The sequence below is a fragment of the Colobus angolensis genome, unplaced genomic scaffold (genome assembly GCF_000951035.1).
Source record: "Colobus angolensis palliatus isolate OR3802 unplaced genomic scaffold, Cang.pa_1.0 Scaffold6, whole genome shotgun sequence".
Lineage (NCBI taxonomy): Eukaryota > Metazoa > Chordata > Mammalia > Primates > Cercopithecidae > Colobus > Colobus angolensis.
In genome coordinates this window covers 14,429,017-14,447,084 of record NW_012119598.1, presented here as the reverse complement: position 1 = coordinate 14,447,084, position 18,068 = coordinate 14,429,017, and the positions used below count along the sequence as shown (strand labels likewise).

The window sequence follows — 18,068 nt, the reverse complement described above, 5'->3', positions numbered from 1 at the left end:
ATTTGTCTTTATGCTGGAAACATTTGAAGTATTCTCTTCTAGCTATTTTGAAATGTGCAATAGAATATTGTCAACTATAGTCATCTTACTGATCTATCTAACACTAGGTCTTGTTTCTTCTATTAAGCTGTATATTTACATTCATTAATCAGCTTCTATATACACTTTAGAATCAGCTTTTCCGATTAAAAAAATAAAAGAAAAGCCTATTGTGGTTATGCTTTACATTGCGTTGAGTCTGTGATCAGTTTAAAGAGAATAGTAGCTGAGGTGCCCAGTTCGTAGACATAATATGTTTTGCCATTTATTTACGTCTTTTAAAATTTCCCAAAGTGATGTTTGGTAATTTTGAGTAGAGAGGCCTGCATGTCTTTTGTTCAGTGTTCTATGTTTTCTGATGGTGTTGTAGATAGAATTGGTTTTCAATATTTTGTTTTTCTAGTATTTCTTGTCAAATACATTGGACTTTGTAAATTAACTTTGTATCCTGTAACCTTCTTAAATTCACTTATTCCAGTTATTTTGTAGATTCCTTAGGATTTTCTTTATAAACAATCATCTGTACATAGAGCCAGCTTTATTTCTTTTTAATTTTTATGCACTTTATTTCTCTTTTTTTTGCCTTGTTGAAATGGCTAGGATTTGTAGTATAGTGTTGAGTAGGAGTAGTGAGCACTGGCCTTCTTGGTTTTTTGTTGGTTTTCAGAGAATAGTGTTGAGTATTTCACTGTTAAGCATGTTAATTGTAGGGTTTTTGTACATACAGGTTGGGGAAGTTCCCTTGCTAGTTTGCTAAGAGTATTTATTTTGAATGGTGTTAAATTGTATCAGGTGTTTTTACTGCAGCTATTTCATGATAGTTTTCCCCTCATATAGTAAAATACATTGATTGGTTTTGAATGTTAAACCAATCTTGTGTTCTTGGGTTAAACACTGTCTAGTAATCATATGTTATTTTGATACATGATTACAATTTTTTACTTACTGACCTTTAAACTATGTCTCTGCTATTTTTAGCGATTATTCTAGGTTTTAATATATATTTTTTCATAACCTGTTGTGAATTAATAGTGACCCATTTTATGTAAAATACGGAAACTTGCATTTCTACATTTGTCACTTCCTCCTGTCTTCCTTGCTGTAATTGTCATATGTATTACATCTGTATATGTTACAAACTACACAATACATGTTACCACTTTTGCTTTAAATAGTCATGTTTTAGGCAAATTAAGAGCATTTTTTTAAGTGTAGGTTTGCTGGCAACACATGTTTTTTTTTTCTGAGAATGTTTTTGTTTCATTTTTATTAAGAATATTTCTCTTGAAAAACATTTTGCATTTGGCAGGCTTTTGGTTTTTTTTTTCTTTTTAGCACTTTAAAAGATTTCATTCCACTGTCTTCTGGCCTTCATATTTTCTAATAAGTCAGTGGGAATTCAACTCATTGTTCCTGTGAAAGTAATATGTCATTTTTCTCTAGCTGTTTTCTGCATTTTTTTTGTTAGTTTTCAGCAGTTCAGCCGTGATTTGTGCCTAGGTGTGTTTTTCTTTTTATTTAATTAATGTTTGCTGAGCTTCTTGAATCTATACGTTTTTTTCTTTTACCAAATTTGGGGAATTATTTTCCATTTTTTTTCTGTCCTATTCTCTTTCTTCTTGGGATTGGTTACATGTATTTTGGTACAGTTCCAAGGACTCTTCCCCCCAATACCCTTATGTTTTTTTCTCTGTCCTTCAGATAAGATCTGTTTTCATGTTACTATTTATTTTGCCATCTTCAGTCCACCATTAAGTACATCAGTAAATATTTATTCCATACAGTTTTCAGCTCCAGGATTTCTATTTGGTTCTTGTTTTTGTTTGGGCTCCTGTAACAACACACCTTAGGCTGGGTAATGTATTATATAAACAGCATACATTTATTGCTCACAGTTCTGGAGACTGGAAAGTCCAAGATTAAAAGGCTCCAGCAGATTCAGTTTCTGGTGAGAAATCTCTGCTTCATAGAAAACACCTATGTGACACCTGTGTGTCCTTACATGGCAGAAGGGGCAAACAAGCCTTCTCATGCCTCTTTTATAAGGGCAAAAATCCCATTCCTGAGGGTGCAGCCCTCATGACCTCCCAGAGGTCCCACCTCATAATACCACCACATTAGGGACTGGGTTTCAACATAAGAATTTTGGGGGACACACACATTCAGACCATAGTAGTTCCTTTTTATTGATTCTTTTTCTTTTCTGGAATTTCCTTTCATTCAAAGCAAGAGTATTTCTCCCTACATCTTGTGCATTGTAACAGTACCTGGTTTAAATTTCTTTGTCTGCTAATTCTCACATCTGGATTGTCTCAGGGTCATTCCCTGTTTGTCCTTTCTTTTGAACATGGATATTTTTTGTTTATGTGTCAGGTAATTGTGTCCTAGCACATTATGTATGGATGATTGATTTTAAAATTCTCAATAGCATTTTTTAAATCAATAATGACTTTTAGTGATATATTTTGTCATTTTCTGTGCTGATTGTTTCCTTGTCCATGTCTTTCTTCTATTTTCACTTATGTCCCTGCTGCTAAAGTATGTCCTCAGATAGTTCTTTTGTGACAGTCTGTGTATAGTAAACCATTAGCTTTTATGTATCTTAAAATCTTATTTTTCCCTCATTCGTGCTGCATTACCTGGGAACTAAGTTCTAGGTAGACAGTTACTTTACTTTCAATACTTTGAACATACTGTGCCATTGGTTTTTGTCATCAGTTGTTGCTGGGGAGAAGTCTGCAGTCAGTCTAATTGCCATTCCTTGCTAGGTAATCTGCTTTTCTTTCTGGTAGCTTTTAAGATTATGACCGTGATTGATGTTCTGCAGCATGTCTTATGTGTGACTTAATTTTTATCTTCCTCAGTATGTTGTGTGTATTTTCAATTCAGCAACATGTTTTTCAATTCTGGAAAATTACTATCTAAATTATTTCAACAAATACTGGTACACCACTGTCCTTACATCTTAGTGATTATGTTTTTTTTTTCTTTTAGTATATTCCTAAATATACTTATTTTTATGTTTTTTTTAAAATCATACTATCCATTGAGTGATATCATCTAGAATGAATTCATGTTCCAGTCATTTATTTTATTGGTCTTTTTCTTTTTTTCTCATTTTTTTCTACATGCCTGTTATGTCAGATTTGTTGATCTTATATTTTAACGTTTTTCTTCATTTTGCTCATCTGTCTTTTTCTCTGTTTATTTTCTTTCTTACAGTTTGTACTTGCGTTTTAGGTCATTCCTCCTAATCCAAAACTAGGTTTGTATTAGTGTTTCCAGGTTCTTGCTTCAGCATGATGTTGAGAGTGTTGCAGATTCTGTCATGGATCCATTCAGTAACTAACTGGTTTAGATCCTGGTTAAGAGGTTTCTCCTCTCTCTTTCCCCTTAACTACACCACAATGTCAAATAAGCTCTAGCTTAGGCAGCAGGTGATATCAGTATATTCTTAGCCTCCTTTCAAGAGGAGAAGCCTGTTCCAGCCTTTGGCTTTAAGCAGTAAACATAGTTAATACTCCTCTTCTGGAACATTTTTAGTCCTTGTTTACCCAGAGGAGGGGGAACTTTGAGCCACTGTTGAGTGCTCACAGACTCAGGGCTTTGCAGGTCCACAGCTTATATCCCCATTCACAGCCTTGTGTTTCTTCTCATTGTCTTATGACTTAGACTTTTTAAATAAAATGTAATACTTACATTTTATATTGTACTTGTAGCAAAGGGGCTGAATCAAAATACAAACTTAATGAGCCTTCTTGACTAGACATCTATATGTTGTTTCCTAATGTTTTGTCACTCGTGTCTCACTTGGCATATGCTCATAGTGGTAATATTGCTCTTCTGAATCTAATTAACTATGTGTTTTAATTTCTAGTAGGGAAAACTGAGTTTTTTAAAATTTTGTCTTTTTATCAAAATTATGTGTTTTTCCTTATGAACTTTGAAATAATTTTGCTCAGTTTTAAAACTTCTGTTGGAATAGATATTGAAATGTATAAATGTATGTATACATCATTTTAGAAAGGTTGTCCTCCTTTTTTTGTTTTTGCACTCCAGTCTGAGTGACAGAGTCCTGGTCTGTCACTCAGGGTGGAATGCAGTGGTGTGATTATTCATAGCTCACTGCAGCCTCAACCTCCTGGGGTCAAGCAATCCTCCCACTTCAGCCTCCCACATAGCTAGGACCACAGGTGTGCACCACCACACACAACTGATGATTTTTTTTTTTTTTTCGAGACAAGGTCTCCCAGTGTTGCCCAGGCTGGTCTTGAATTCTTGGGCTCAAAAGATCCTCCTGCTTCAGTCTCTGAAAGTGCTGGGATTCCAGCTGTGAGCCTATGTGCCTATCTGAAAGACTGCCATTTTATGCACTCAAGTTATCCAGATGTTTACTATATCCATTTATATACAGCTTTTAATATGTAATTTTGAGCCTTCCTTGAGAACCTTGTTCCTGTTTTATGTTTTCTGTAGTTATTGTGGCTGTCCAGCTGGCCACAATATTAAAATGTTCCTCTTGTATGTAGTCACTTTGCCAAAATGCCTGAATAATTGTAAAAGGTTTTTGTAGATTCTGTGGTTTTCTATGTATGTCATCATACCCACTACAAATAAAGGTGCTTTTATATCTTTTAACATTTATACTAGTCATTTAGTTTTCTTTTTATTAAGTTTTCTAAAGCCCCTAAAACAGTATTTAACAATTATAGGCATCTCTTGATTTTAGTGGAAATGCCTTCAGTGTGTTTTACTGTTGAATATCTTGCTTGCTGTATTTGGGGGAAAAGTCTCATAGTTAAATAATTTCCTTTTATTCTTATTTTATTGGAGTTCTTATTAGGAATGGTGGCTGAATTTTATCAAATGCCATTTAAAACCTTGATAACAATAATGGTCAATTATCCTTTTAACAAACTGGATTCAGTTTGCTTCTTATTTTGTTTTTCTTTTTGTGTTCATATTTACAAGCGTGTTGTGTTATGTTTTCTTCCTTTGAACTATCTTTATCAGGTTTTGTTGTTAACGTTTTATAAGCATTTGAAAAATAACTGAATACCTTAATAATCTTTCCTTGTGTATTGTGTGGAGATTATTTTGTTCTGATTTTATAAACTGATAATAAAGAACCCTCTGTTTAGGTAGATTTTTGTCAATTTGCTCAGTTTTAGAAAGCCAGTATAGAAAATACATACTGTGGGGTAATTTTATTAAGATATTTTTATGTGAGTTTGAAATTTTTTCCAAATGTGAATCCATATTTCCGTGTGTGTGTGTGTGTGTGTGTGTGTGCGCGCGCGCGTGCAGTCTAAATTTTTACTGTGCTTCTTGGGAAACATATTTGTTTCCTTAACATTTTTTTTTCTTTTCACAATCTCTCTGTGCTTTTTTGTGAGAAATCTTAATCCCAAACATTTATCTGTAAATAAATTGGAGATATTTTTTATAGGTGTCAGTAGAGTGCATAGCTGTGTATTAATGCTTTGTGTATTTATGAATTATTACCATATGAGTTTGCTGTGAAGTGTGAGTATTACTGGTACTTAATATTGCCCATTGTTGTTACATAATAAATTGTAATAAAATTTTTGTAGCTACCTTAGGAGTTCGACCTTGGGCTTGGTTCTGATATTGTTTGAGAGTGTTTGGTAATTTATACATATATGACTATAATAACGTCCTTTTCTTCTCTCCCCTCACCCCCGCCAACAGTTACATGGGAATTGGTCTTTCTGCTCAAGGTGTGAACATGAATAGACTACCAGGTACACTTGTAATTGAATTGCAGTACTATGTCTTATGAGTAGCTCTTTCTGGTTAAAATTTTCAAGTAAGAAATTATAATATTTAAAGATACTGATTTTCTGTGTTTTTAATCATCAATATCATGAATTTTAAGTGAAAGCTGAGTGGGATTTTTTTTTTTTTTTTTTGAGACAGAGTCTCACTGTGTCACCCAGGTTGGACTGCAGTGGTGCAGTTTTGGCCCACTGCAACCTCTGCGTCCTGGGATCAGGCAGTTTTCCTGCCTCAGCCTCCCGAGTAGCTGGGATTACAGGCGTGCGTCACCAGCCCCAGCTAATTTTTGGATTTTTGGTAGAGATGGGGTTTCGCTATGTTGGCCAGGCTGGTCGCGAGCCCCTGACCTCAGGTGATCCACCTGCCTCGGCCTCCCAAACTGTTAGGATTACAGGCATGAGCCACCGTGTCCGGCCTGTGAGTGGTTTTTAATAAATTTAAATTTCACACTGTTTAGTAAAACATATAGTATATATTTCATGCTTTTTTTGTATTTTGATATTTTTAATTTTTAGTACATAGTAATATCAACTACTTTAAATATTTTAATGTGGCTGGTTATATTGGCTACCCATCACATATTTGACTTTTAACCCATCTTCAGTTGTTTAATGTTCTGGGAGTATCGACTAATACTTAAAGTAAACTAAGGAAGAGATGAATAGAGATGGCAGACCTGTTTCCCAGTACCACTTATCAGAAGGAAGTGATTCTTAAATTGTGTCTTCTAATACTCTGTTTGCCAAAGTTAAAAATTAATTTTAGCAAGACTTTTTGAAGTACAAGGCAAAACTATCAATGTAAAACTACATGAAGTGCCTGAAAGAAACAAACCAAGACAATGTAGTTGCATCTGATTGTAATCAGATATGTTACCTTGACATACCTTCTTTGTACCCTTTTGCTTAAAATTATACTTGAAAGAGGGTTTAATTGAGGTATTTATTATTTGAAAACTCCTTATAGAAGTAACTGACAAGGTAAAAATCTCTTAATGATGATATAAACCTATCTGTAGTTTGGTAAGACCACACCTTGTTTGGCTTTTATATTTGGATCACAGCCTTGAGAAACTTGCAGTGATTGAATAGGATGTAATCTCTTATGTTATATGAAACGTGTGTGTGTTTCTTTAAATCAAAGCAAAATTATTTTTAGTATATTAGCAAAACGAATATGCACAGAAAATGTGTCCTCCTGTGGTTGTAGCATTTATGTTGGTTTTTCTGGTAGGGGTTCTCTCTGTTTAATATTTTAGTGTTCTGTGTAGCTATTTTTCTTAAATTTGTAAACAGTATTTTAATATAGAATAAATTTTGTAATTGTTGAGAATTTAAATGTACATTGGAAATTTCATCTTTATATTATCTTGTACTGTTCTGATTTATCATAATCTTAGTGAATAAACCTAGTACAGAGGAACCTTACTTCTCATTGTAAATATGCCGGAACTTTCTCCGTAGGTTGGGATAAACATTCATATGGTTACCATGGGGATGATGGACATTCGTTTTGTTCTTCCGGAACTGGACAACCTTATGGACCAACTTTCACTACTGGTGATGTCATTGGCTGTTGTGTTAATCTTATCAACAATACCTGCTTTTACACCAAGAATGGACATAGTTTAGGTACTGAGATAATATGTTGCATGCAAAATAACCAAATACTGAGATTATTATACTTCCAGGATGGTGGTTTTATTATTATGTGATTCTCCTTTATAGATAGATGCCTCTGAAAATGGTTTCTTCCTTTTTCCCCAGATAAAAGCTGAGGAAATGGTGAATATTTATATTCTGTGAAGGCCATCTATATGATACATATATGTATAGGAGTTACTGTAGAAATAATCCCTACACTGAGATATTTATTCTAGAAATAGAAATGCCACGAGTTTTCTGCTTTAAATAAAACGCTGCACAGTATAATCTAATTTTCTAAGTAACAGGTGCTAAGAAAAAGGAGCAGTCAGTTGTTAGGATAGTGTGGGGAATAGTAACAAAGGAAGGGAAAGCTTGATGCCACAAGCATATGAAGGGCATCAACACACTCAAAGGTCAGATCTGCTAACAAAGATGGCTAAGTTGGTAAATACAAGTTTGTTCTATGGAAGGGAGCAAAATTAAGCAAACAGTGACAAAACTTCTGAGAATAAAAAAACTTCTGAAAATAAAATAGGTTATGGAAAACTTGAAACCCATACATTGTAAGACTAATAGTAAATTAAGATTTTCAGTGGAATATTCATGTACTCATAGCACTTCAAATTTAAAGTTGTATATGGTCATTATATTCCTTTTTCTTAGAAGTTTTTTTTTTTTTAAACTATAGAAAGTATAAAGGATAGTAACACTGATGCTTTTTGTTTCATAAAAAAGGATTTCACATTTTACTGCTGGAAAAATCTTTACTCAAAGCAAATTATTTTTAATGAGGTAAAACGAAAAGAAGCATAAACTAAGTAACCCTAGAAGGCAGAAACTCTGCTTATAAATAGTATTTAGAAATTAGACTTAAAGTAGTATGCTTAGACACATAATAGATGTTCTTTAACACAAAAGCTGTTTTTTCTGTTATTTCATAGTATAATAGAAAATTCTGAATTTCTGGCTGCACTAGTAGTACTCTTTTCAAAGTGTTTCAATGTATTTCTTATATAAAGTTAACTTTTTTCATATTTAGCTTAACATTTCTATTTCTGATTACTGATTTTAATTCTGAAGTCCTTCTGTATTATCTGACTTAAAAGTTTTTCTCAAGTCCACAACAGATCCTTTTCTCACTAGTTTAATAATATTAAGGACCCCAAACAAATTATGTATATTTGTGTGTGATTTCATTGTTGTGGCCACCTGGTTTCCAAGAACAATACAGTCCTCTTGAATTTATTGTTGCTATTCTGACTGATCATATAATCTTAGTTGGCTTGACTGCTTAAGATGTTTGAAGTTTTGAATCCGGAGAAATCTGATTTTAGCTATGATCTTTGGCTCAAAAACCAAAGAGTACACTTTTAAAAAACCACAATCTCTTTATCATAAACTTTGAAAACTTTCCAGAGAAGAAATTTCATTTTGGGAGATAAGACAATCACAGGTGATATGATTTTATTTTTTCCCTATTTTCACAAAGATTTAAATTAAATTTTTCTCTTGGCTGAGAAAGCTATTTTTGAAATGTGTGATGTGTCTTTAAAAAGATGCACTTAATAATGGAGTCACATTATAAATGTTATTTAATTAATTAATTAATTAATTTATTTTTGAGACAGAGTCTCCTTCTGTCGCCAAGGCAGGAGTACAGTGATGCGATCTCAGCTCAGAACCTGCACCTCCTAGTTTCAAGCAATTCTCCTTCCCCAGCCTCCTGAATAGCTGGGATTACAGGCGCACCATCACCCCTAGCTAATGTTTGTATTTTTAGTAGAATGGGGTTTCACCATGTTGTCTAGGTTGATCTTGAACTTCTGACCTCAAGTGATACACCCGCCTCAGCCTTCCAAAGTGTTGGCATTACAGGTGTGAGCCACTGCGCCCAGACCACATTTTAATTTTAAGTAAACCTGAATGTTTGGCATTATTCATTCTTAAATTTAATAAATATTAAACACATAGAGAGGTGGTATAACAGTGGTTAATAACAGTTCTTTAGTCAGACTTGCCTGGGTTTGACTCCTGGCTTATGCCATGTAACCATACGTAAAGTACTTAACATTTCTGTGCCTTAGTTTTCTCAGTTTGTCAGTTAGGATCACTGTAATACCTATCTCACTAAGGTTGTTAGAGTAAACTGCTTAGTATGTGCACAGTTCTGGCATCTAGTGAATAATCATTAAATGCTATTTAGTATCACTGTTTGTCAGCCCTGAGCTAGGTTCCTGGAATCCACTGGTAAAACACTGATGAGCGGAAATTACTTCTCTAGAACAGGAGTCTACAAGCGATGGCCAAGTTAGCCTCCTGTGTATTTTAAAATAAAATTTCATTAGAAACCAGCCACACCCACTTACATATATTTATGATTGCTTTCCTGTTACAATGGCAGAGTTGGGTGTTTGTGTTAAAGACCATATGGCCTGGAAAGCAGAACATATTAGTAGTCCTTTGTAGGAAAGCTTTGCCTACCTCTGGTCTGGATTCTGACATCTTAGAAGATAAAATACTATTAAATATTTAGTTACTATTCCCTTGTACTTCCTAAATGGATAATCTGTACCCAAAACCTGATATATCTTTAGTTTCTGTCTCATGGAAGACTTTCAGAATATATATTTGCTTACTATATAAAGAAAAATAGAAAGGTTTTATTTAAGAAAATAAGAGAAAACATTGCAGTATATAGGTTAACTTAATTTGATAATTTTTTACTTTGTTTTATTGAATGACATTCACCAATTGAAGATCACTTTTCAAAAAGCCTGACAAATCAGGAAATTATGAATATAGAAAATTGCTTTCTGTGTAGAATTCAAATAGTTACATCATCTTGTTAAAGTGGCATCTTTTCATGATCTGAGCAAAAACGTGGGGTAACTTTATTTGGCAGTGTTAAAAAATGTTAACCTTTGGAATTAATTTTGAATTTTTCATTAGAGTTTTTGGTAAAGTGAAAATTTCAGTAATTACAGACACAAAGGATTTTTGCTAAAGATAGAATATACAGTCTTCATTATAACTAGACATCTGTGAGAAAAATAATTGATTAGCTTATTTTATGAAATAATATTAGAAATATGTATAGTTATAGTATATTAAAATATTTATTCTCTATTGCTTTCTGTATTCTTTTTACTTTTGTGAAATTTTGGGGCTAAATTTTTATTTGGGCTGATAGTACTTTGCTGTCTGTGTTATTAATGAAGTTAAATGTAATGATAATGTTTTATATGGGGGAAACAGGAACCATAACTTTGCTTTCCTTTTAACAAGCCACCATGAATTTACTAGTTTTTAAAAATCGTAAAAACAGGGCTTTACTAACTATAAAACATTATTTTTACACATTATTTTAAAAGTGTAAAATTTATATTCAGTTTGTCTTTTAACTTTATTATCTTAATAAATAGTTAGATGTTTTCTGTTAGTACAGCACAATCATAGAAGAATAAAATGTCGAGTAGGAAGAGACCTTAAAAATAATTTAATGGAAATTCTCTCGGTTTTAAGATAGTAATCAAGACTGTAGAAACAGTGGTGCTGGTTTGGTTTTGATTTTGTTTTAGACTGGAAGAATTGAGATCAACTGACTGACTCACCAATACTGCTCTCCCATTATTCGAGTGCTAAATCTTTAAAAATATATCTACAGAAATACTTTATTATCTTATTTTCAGCTAAGTTGTATATTTGAATATTTGAAAGGAGGTCGTTAAATTGTCACGTTGGGTTGACAGTAGACTTATTCCAATGATATTGCCATTGCTCAAGTTGTATCTAGAACGTGACTGTTGTAATTACTGTGAAAAGGTATTCAAGAGAAATTCTCAACTGTGCAAAATCCTTTATCCTTTGAAGGAGGAATTGATTTTTCCCACGAGTAAATCATAAGTTAAAGAATTTACTTTCATAAGAAACATTTTTTAAAGAAGCAAAAATATACTGTATTTTCCCTTGTTTGCCTTTTATAACAGAAAAACTCCTTTCCTTTCACCTAAAATTACTTAAAAGCTAAATCTAGATGATGATTATTAAACGATGAGGCTACAAATGGCAAGTTAGGGGTAAAAAATAAACTGTGACTGTTTTGCAACCAACTTTCTTAATGCGTTTTCTAATGTAGCTTTGAAGATATATCTAAAAGTATTTCAAAAATCCTGAAGACAATGGCAACATCTCAGAAATAAAATTTGTGTATGACTAGCAAGGCTGATTATCTTGAAGGGGGACAGCGTTCATTCACCCAGACATATGTTAGTGTTACTGATGAAAAATAGTCTTATTTTTTATTTAGGCTTTAATGTTTTTTCTTTTGCCATTTGTTTCCTTCTTTTAGTTACAAGTTCAGCTTGTCAGTATAGTCTGCTTTGAAAAACAGTTTCTAATGCCACTTTTTTTTTTTTCTTTTTAGGTATTGCTTTCACTGACCTACCGGTAAGACTTTTTTTAAAGGCAATTTTCTATTTTTAATTAAAGGAAGTATAAAGAAACTGATACTGGGCATATTTAGAAAGTTTAAAATACAGTCTTATTGATATTTATTAAGTTTATACAACATGCAAAGAAGAGATCTTTTCTCTAACAACCTTGGGTGTAGACCCTCAGAAATTAAGCTCCAACTTGCACTGGATTCATTGCATAAAGGAAAATAAATCAGAATTGATTCTCAAGTATCTTTTTAAATGTCACCATTCATTCATTTTAAATGTATTTCCTTGGACTTTTCAGCAGAAAGCTGTGTAGCAGTTCTAATTATTTATTCATTCAAGCTATATAGAGGCCTACCGTGTGGCAGGTTAAGTGCTTGGAATATATTATTCAACAAAACAGGTAGTAAAGGTCTCTGCCCTCTTGGACTTGATAGTATTCAAGCTGTGAAAGTTAGAGAATAAGCAGTACATGAAAAACAAATAAAGTAGAACATATTTTAAGGGTGTTAAGTATACTTTGGAAAGAAAGGGGAAAAAAAGAGAATGGGAATACCAATGGTAGGGCACAAGGTTGGTTGTTCAAGTTGCTCCCCTTTGCTCAAGGTGAGACTTGAGCTAAGGCTTTGGAGGAGTGAAGGAGTCTGCCAAGTGTATATGTAGAGCAAGAGTTTTCCAGGCAGAGGGAAGTTAGGGAGAAGGTGCTTAGGCAGGAGCACACATGGCTTGTTTGAAGAAGGGTCTGAAGTGTGGTAGAGAGGAGTGAGGAGGGCAGAGCAGGTGTAGTAGTAGATGATCAGAGATAATGATGAGGTTGGGGGTAAGCTATTAATAGACCATCTAGACCTGGGCAAGCCATTGGGAGGGCTTGGACATTTACTCTGAGTGAAATACAAAGACACTGCAGACTTGTATTTGTCATGATATGACTTCAGTTTTTACGGGATCACTGTGATTGCTTAGTTGAAAAATAGACTAGGCTGGGTGCAGTGGCTCACGCCTGTAATCCCAGCACTTTGGGAGGCCGAGGTGGATGGATCACAAGGTCAGGAGATTGAGACCATCCTGGCTAACACCGTGAAACCCCGTCTCTACTAAAAAAAAAAATATATATATATATACAAAAAATTAGCCAGGCGTGGTGGTTGGCGCCTGTAGTCCCAGCTACTTGGGAGGCTGAGGCAGGAGAATGGCGTGAACCTGGGAGGCAGAGCTAGCAGTGAGCCAAGATTGCACCACTGCACTCCAGCCTAGGCGACGACAGAGCGAGACTCTGCCTCAGGAAAAAAAAAAAAAAAAAAAAAAAAATATGGGAGTAAGGGTAGAAGCAAGGGGACCTGTGAGAAGACTATTGCAGAAATTCAAGCAAGGGAGGACAGTAACTCTCCTCAGTAGAGGTTTGATTCCACAGATCTTATTTACCAAACCCAAGTCACTGTCCATTGTAATCTGCATCATCTCTGACACCAAGGGGAAAAAGCTAACTGTGACATAATGCCTCCCTTATCACTTAGCATTTTTATCTTATACTCAATGATCTCTTAGGTTTATTTAAACGTAGATTTTTAATCTGTGTCTGTTTTTAGGTGCACACCTAAAAAAGGATGAAATAAGCAATATAAATTGATTAAGGTATTCCTAAAATTTCATGTTCAGACTCTAACCTTTTAAATAATTTTTTTAGAGTGGATGCCATGATTTTTTTTGATCTCACTCTGTCACCCAGGTTGGAGCGCAGTGGTGTGATCTTGGCTCACTGCAACCTCTGCCTCCCAGGCTCAAGGGATCCTCCTATTTCAGACTCCCAAGTAGCTGGGACCACCAACGCACACCAGCATGCCCGACTGATTTTTTGTATTTTTGGTAGAGATGGGGTTTCGCCAGGTTGCCCAGGCTGATGCCCATGATTTTCTTTGTGATACTATCTTCTCTGTCATCAAGAACATTTTTTAAGATTTCTGTGTTATGTCTCTGAGATTAATCTCCAAGCTGCAGATTATTGCATCGTGCACATTTGATGCTGTCACTTTCACGATATTAATCAATATCACGAAAATGAAAATTTCATCAGAAAAAGCAGTTCAGTCCCAAGAACTTTTCAGTGAGCTCATTCCTTAACAAATTGCTCCTGTGCAGGCAGTGACAGCTGTGTTGTGACAGCTGCCTGACCATAGTAAGGTGTCATCAATTATAAAACGCATTCCAATTTTCAGAGATGTTTTGAGAGAGATGGTGGAAGATTCAGAGGTAGAGAATAGATACCAAATCTGTAGATTATATCTGTTAAGAAAATCCTAGGAAAAAACAGAAATCAAAATTATAATAGAAAATAATTTTAAGCCAAGGAATATTTGAACCCTACTGATCAAAAGTACTCATGAAGAAGCATTATTTGGATCTGGGAGTCTGAGGTGGGAGGACTGCTCGAGGCCAGGAGTTCAACACCACTTTGGGCAATATAATGAGATCTCACCTCTACCAAAAAAACAAAAAAAAAACCTGCCACATTATTTAGTAAATAGTGATGGAATAAGTCTTTATTATTATTTTTTAAAATATGTAGATATTGTTAGGACAAAGTGTAAAGTAAGTTCTAGATGGATTAAAGAGTTAAATTTTTAAAAATCCCAAAATAATAATAACAAAAAATATGATTCTTTTAAAAATCCAACTGAAATCCAAGAGAATTGGCTAATGGATTGGATCTGAAAATTACATAAGGTCTGAGAATTGACCATTGTATGGAGCAGAGTAGAGGTCACTGGTGACCTGGACAAGAAAGTTTCAGCCGTGGGATGGAGACATCCTGATTGGAATGGATTTTAGGAAGAGGTGAGTTATAGACAGTGGATAACTCTGGAGGACTTTGGCCACAGTGAGGAGTAAAGAAATGGAGTAGTAGCCGGTGGTGGAAGTGGGGGCAGTAGAAAAAAAAAATTAGGAGATTGAGCATGCTGACGAAAATGTTGATGTAACATAGAAAAAAAAAAAGTAAGATGTAGCATAGAAAGAGGTAGACAGGTGTGTAATTGAGGGGATGGTCTTTTGAGAAGAGCATTGTGGGGACAGGCAGAGTTTGTAGGTGCAGATTCTGGTTGGTGGGTTGATTTGGTCTTTAACAGGTAAGAGACTGGTGAGAATGCTGTAAGTTTCATTTAGAGTTGGGTAAAGGGTTTAGTGACTTTTTAAAATTTTTTTCTGTTGCGGCACTAAGCATGTGAAACCAACTAGTCAGTGTGAGCTTTTGTTGTTGTTAGCTTTCATTTTCTTGTTCATAGATAGAGGTGATCATTTGGAAAAAGCTTGGTTGGTTGTAGACATGTTGATTATTTTCTCTCCCACTTTTGAATCACCAGTTATGTTTTCTCCCTCAGGTAGCCAATGATCATGTGCAACTTCCTTGTAACAGTGGGTACGGTTGTGGTTTTAGGCTTCTTTTTAGTATAGTAGTTTTCATTTTTAATACTGTAGATCTTCTGGGACTTCCACAGGCTTCATATCACTTTTCTTTTAAAGGAAGCATCAAGGAAGTGTTGATATATATATCTTCTATACCTGGGATCTCGCACAAGCTACTCATACCGTTGAATCCTGAGAGAAAGTATATTTGCAGAAAATCCAGTTTACCTAGATTGTTCTGCACCTGTTATGGAACATAAGTGTTTATACCGCTTTGGAAACCTTAGATTTTTTTCAAAATTGTCTTTTTCCTCAGCTTACCCCACCAGTTTGAGAAATGACATTAAGTATAACTAATTCAGTTTGGGATTTAATTATACAATTAAATTATGATAGTTGCACAGTTCTGTGAACATACTAAAAAACATTGAAGGCCGTTGCTTTTTAAGGACTTTTGTTATAGTAACTGTTCTCATTTTAAATGATGTTGTTTTTGAATTCTGGGCACTGACTTGAAATCTACTTTTTGTGGATACATTATTTGTATAGTCATTTTTATTAGAAGAGATCTAATGTAGACCAAAGCTGTGCTATTGAGAATAGAAATTTATATTGTATACATTTAGCTTTTAAGCAATTTCTAGATTGAAAATACCTTTTGCAAGTTAGCAGAAATGTTTTCCTATTCTTTTCATAAAGAACCTATTCTGTCTATGTACTATTCTACATGGGCGGGAGTATTTTTCTGGAAGACATTATTACATATAAATCTATAGTGACGGTGTACCTGGTGCATGGATGAACCTTGAAAACATGCTAAATAAAAGAAGCCAGTCATCTGGGTGCGGTGGCTCACGCCTGTAATTCCAGCACTTTGGGAGGCCGACGCAGGCAAATGAGGAGGTCAAGAGATTGAGACCATGCTGGCCAACAGGGTGAAACCCCATCTCTACTGAAAATACAAAATTTAGCCAGGCATGGTGGCATGCGGCTGTAGTCTCATACTTGGGAGACTGAGGCAGGAGAATTGCTTGAACCCAGGAGGCAGAGGTTGCAGTGAACTGAGATCATGCCACTGTACTTCAGCCTGGGCCACAGAGCGAGACTCTGTCTCAAAAAAAAAAAAAAAAAGAAAAAGAAGCCAGTCATGAAAGATCACATATTTTGTTGTTCCATTTATGCAAAATGTCCAGAATGGGCAAATCCATAGAGTTAGAAAGTAGATTAGTGGTTGCCGGGGGAATGGGGAAATGGGAAGTGGCTGCAAATGGGTACTGGGTTTCTTTCTGGGGTGATGGGATTGTTATACAATTAAATTATAATAGTTGCACAGGTGAACATACTAAAAAACATTAAAGGCTGTTGTTTTTTAAAATCTGTAATATAGCAAGTTAAGGATTATGTCCTTAATCCTCTTCCCCCAAATTCTCCAGTTTTAAGGTTGAGTAAATGGTATAAAAATTATAGTTACTTTTCAGTGAGCCAAAACTGACTTAATATTACTAAAAGTATTTTAAATCTATATCAGATTACAGAAGCAATGTATAGTATTAAATACTTAAATGAGAAATATTTATATATACAGAAATGTACAAAAGAGAAGTTCTTCATAGTCCTAGTCTCTTTGGCTATAATGTTTGTTTTAACTTGAGTATATATCCTTTTAGGCTTCTTTCTAAACACCATATAAGCCAATATGTTCATTTTTAAAATGTTTATATGAAAGATAGGGTCATACCATATACAATATGTTATACCTTACTTTAATGTGTATAGGACATCTTTCTATGTCCATACGTAACATTTTTCATTCTGTTCTTTTTGCCTGCTTTATGTTATCTTATTGTATTAACTTACTATCACAATCGATTAATTATAAAATGTACATTTTTTTCATATTTTATTATTTCTGAAATGAGAATGCACTGTAGAATCAATGACTGGTCAGAGTTTGATTTGCATTATGTTTTCCTAGACACAAAACAGTGGTATTTGTCACTGTTAGATTCTGAGATTTGATGGATGTGGTATGGTATCACCTATCTGTGAATATTTTAAAATTTTGTTTGCGTTACAAATAATGCTACAGGACATATCTTTGTACATACTTATTTTTCTGTAAGAATACACTCTTCCAAGTGAAATGACTCAGTCAGTGTTAATAGATTTTTCCTGATTTATTAAAAGATTATGTCAGTTTATTTCTGTGTAAGTAGATGAGAGGGTTATTTCCCCAACCCTTATCAACATTGGGTATTCTCAGCCTTTCAAGTCTTAATCTGATGTGCAAAAGTTTTTAAATCTTGAACTTTTAATTTAATTGATTTTAAGTGCACATTAAAAATGTTCATCTAAAAAGTTGGATGTGATTAAACTTCTCTTTATGTGTTGTCATTTTTATTTCTTAAATTGCCTTCATATTCGTTGCCATTTTGAAGAATTTGAACTTTGTCCTGAATTTTTTCTATATTTGGAAAACACATTTTGCCATATGTGTGGCAGATTTTTTTTCTAGAAGGTCGTTTGTCTTTGTCATTTGTGGCATGTTTTGTCACAGGGAAGTTTTAAATTTTTATGAAATAGTTTTATCAGAGAATTCATGAATGTTGATTGTCTTTGATAGTGTTGATATAATTATTTTTTCTGAATTTATAAGAAAATTTAGATGAGCAGATCATTTTAAAAGTGTCTTTATTTAGACAATACTGATATCATCATTATAAACTCTGCGTAATGAACATAATCA

The 18,068-nt window shown here is 34.2% G+C and overlaps 1 protein-coding gene across 1 annotated transcript in view; it reads left to right on the top strand.

Annotated features, from left to right (window-relative positions):
• Positions 1–18,068, top strand: part of RANBP9 (RAN binding protein 9) — a 92,848-nt gene that overhangs the window by 50,504 nt on the left and 24,276 nt on the right. Inside the window, exons 3-5 of the mRNA XM_011962714.1 lie at positions 5,752–5,804; positions 7,302–7,469; positions 11,908–11,930. Of these exons, the coding sequence (XP_011818104.1) occupies positions 5,756–5,804; positions 7,302–7,469; positions 11,908–11,930 (240 nt within the window). The 5' untranslated portion in view covers positions 5,752–5,755. The remainder of the gene's footprint in view (positions 1–5,751; positions 5,805–7,301; positions 7,470–11,907; positions 11,931–18,068) is intronic.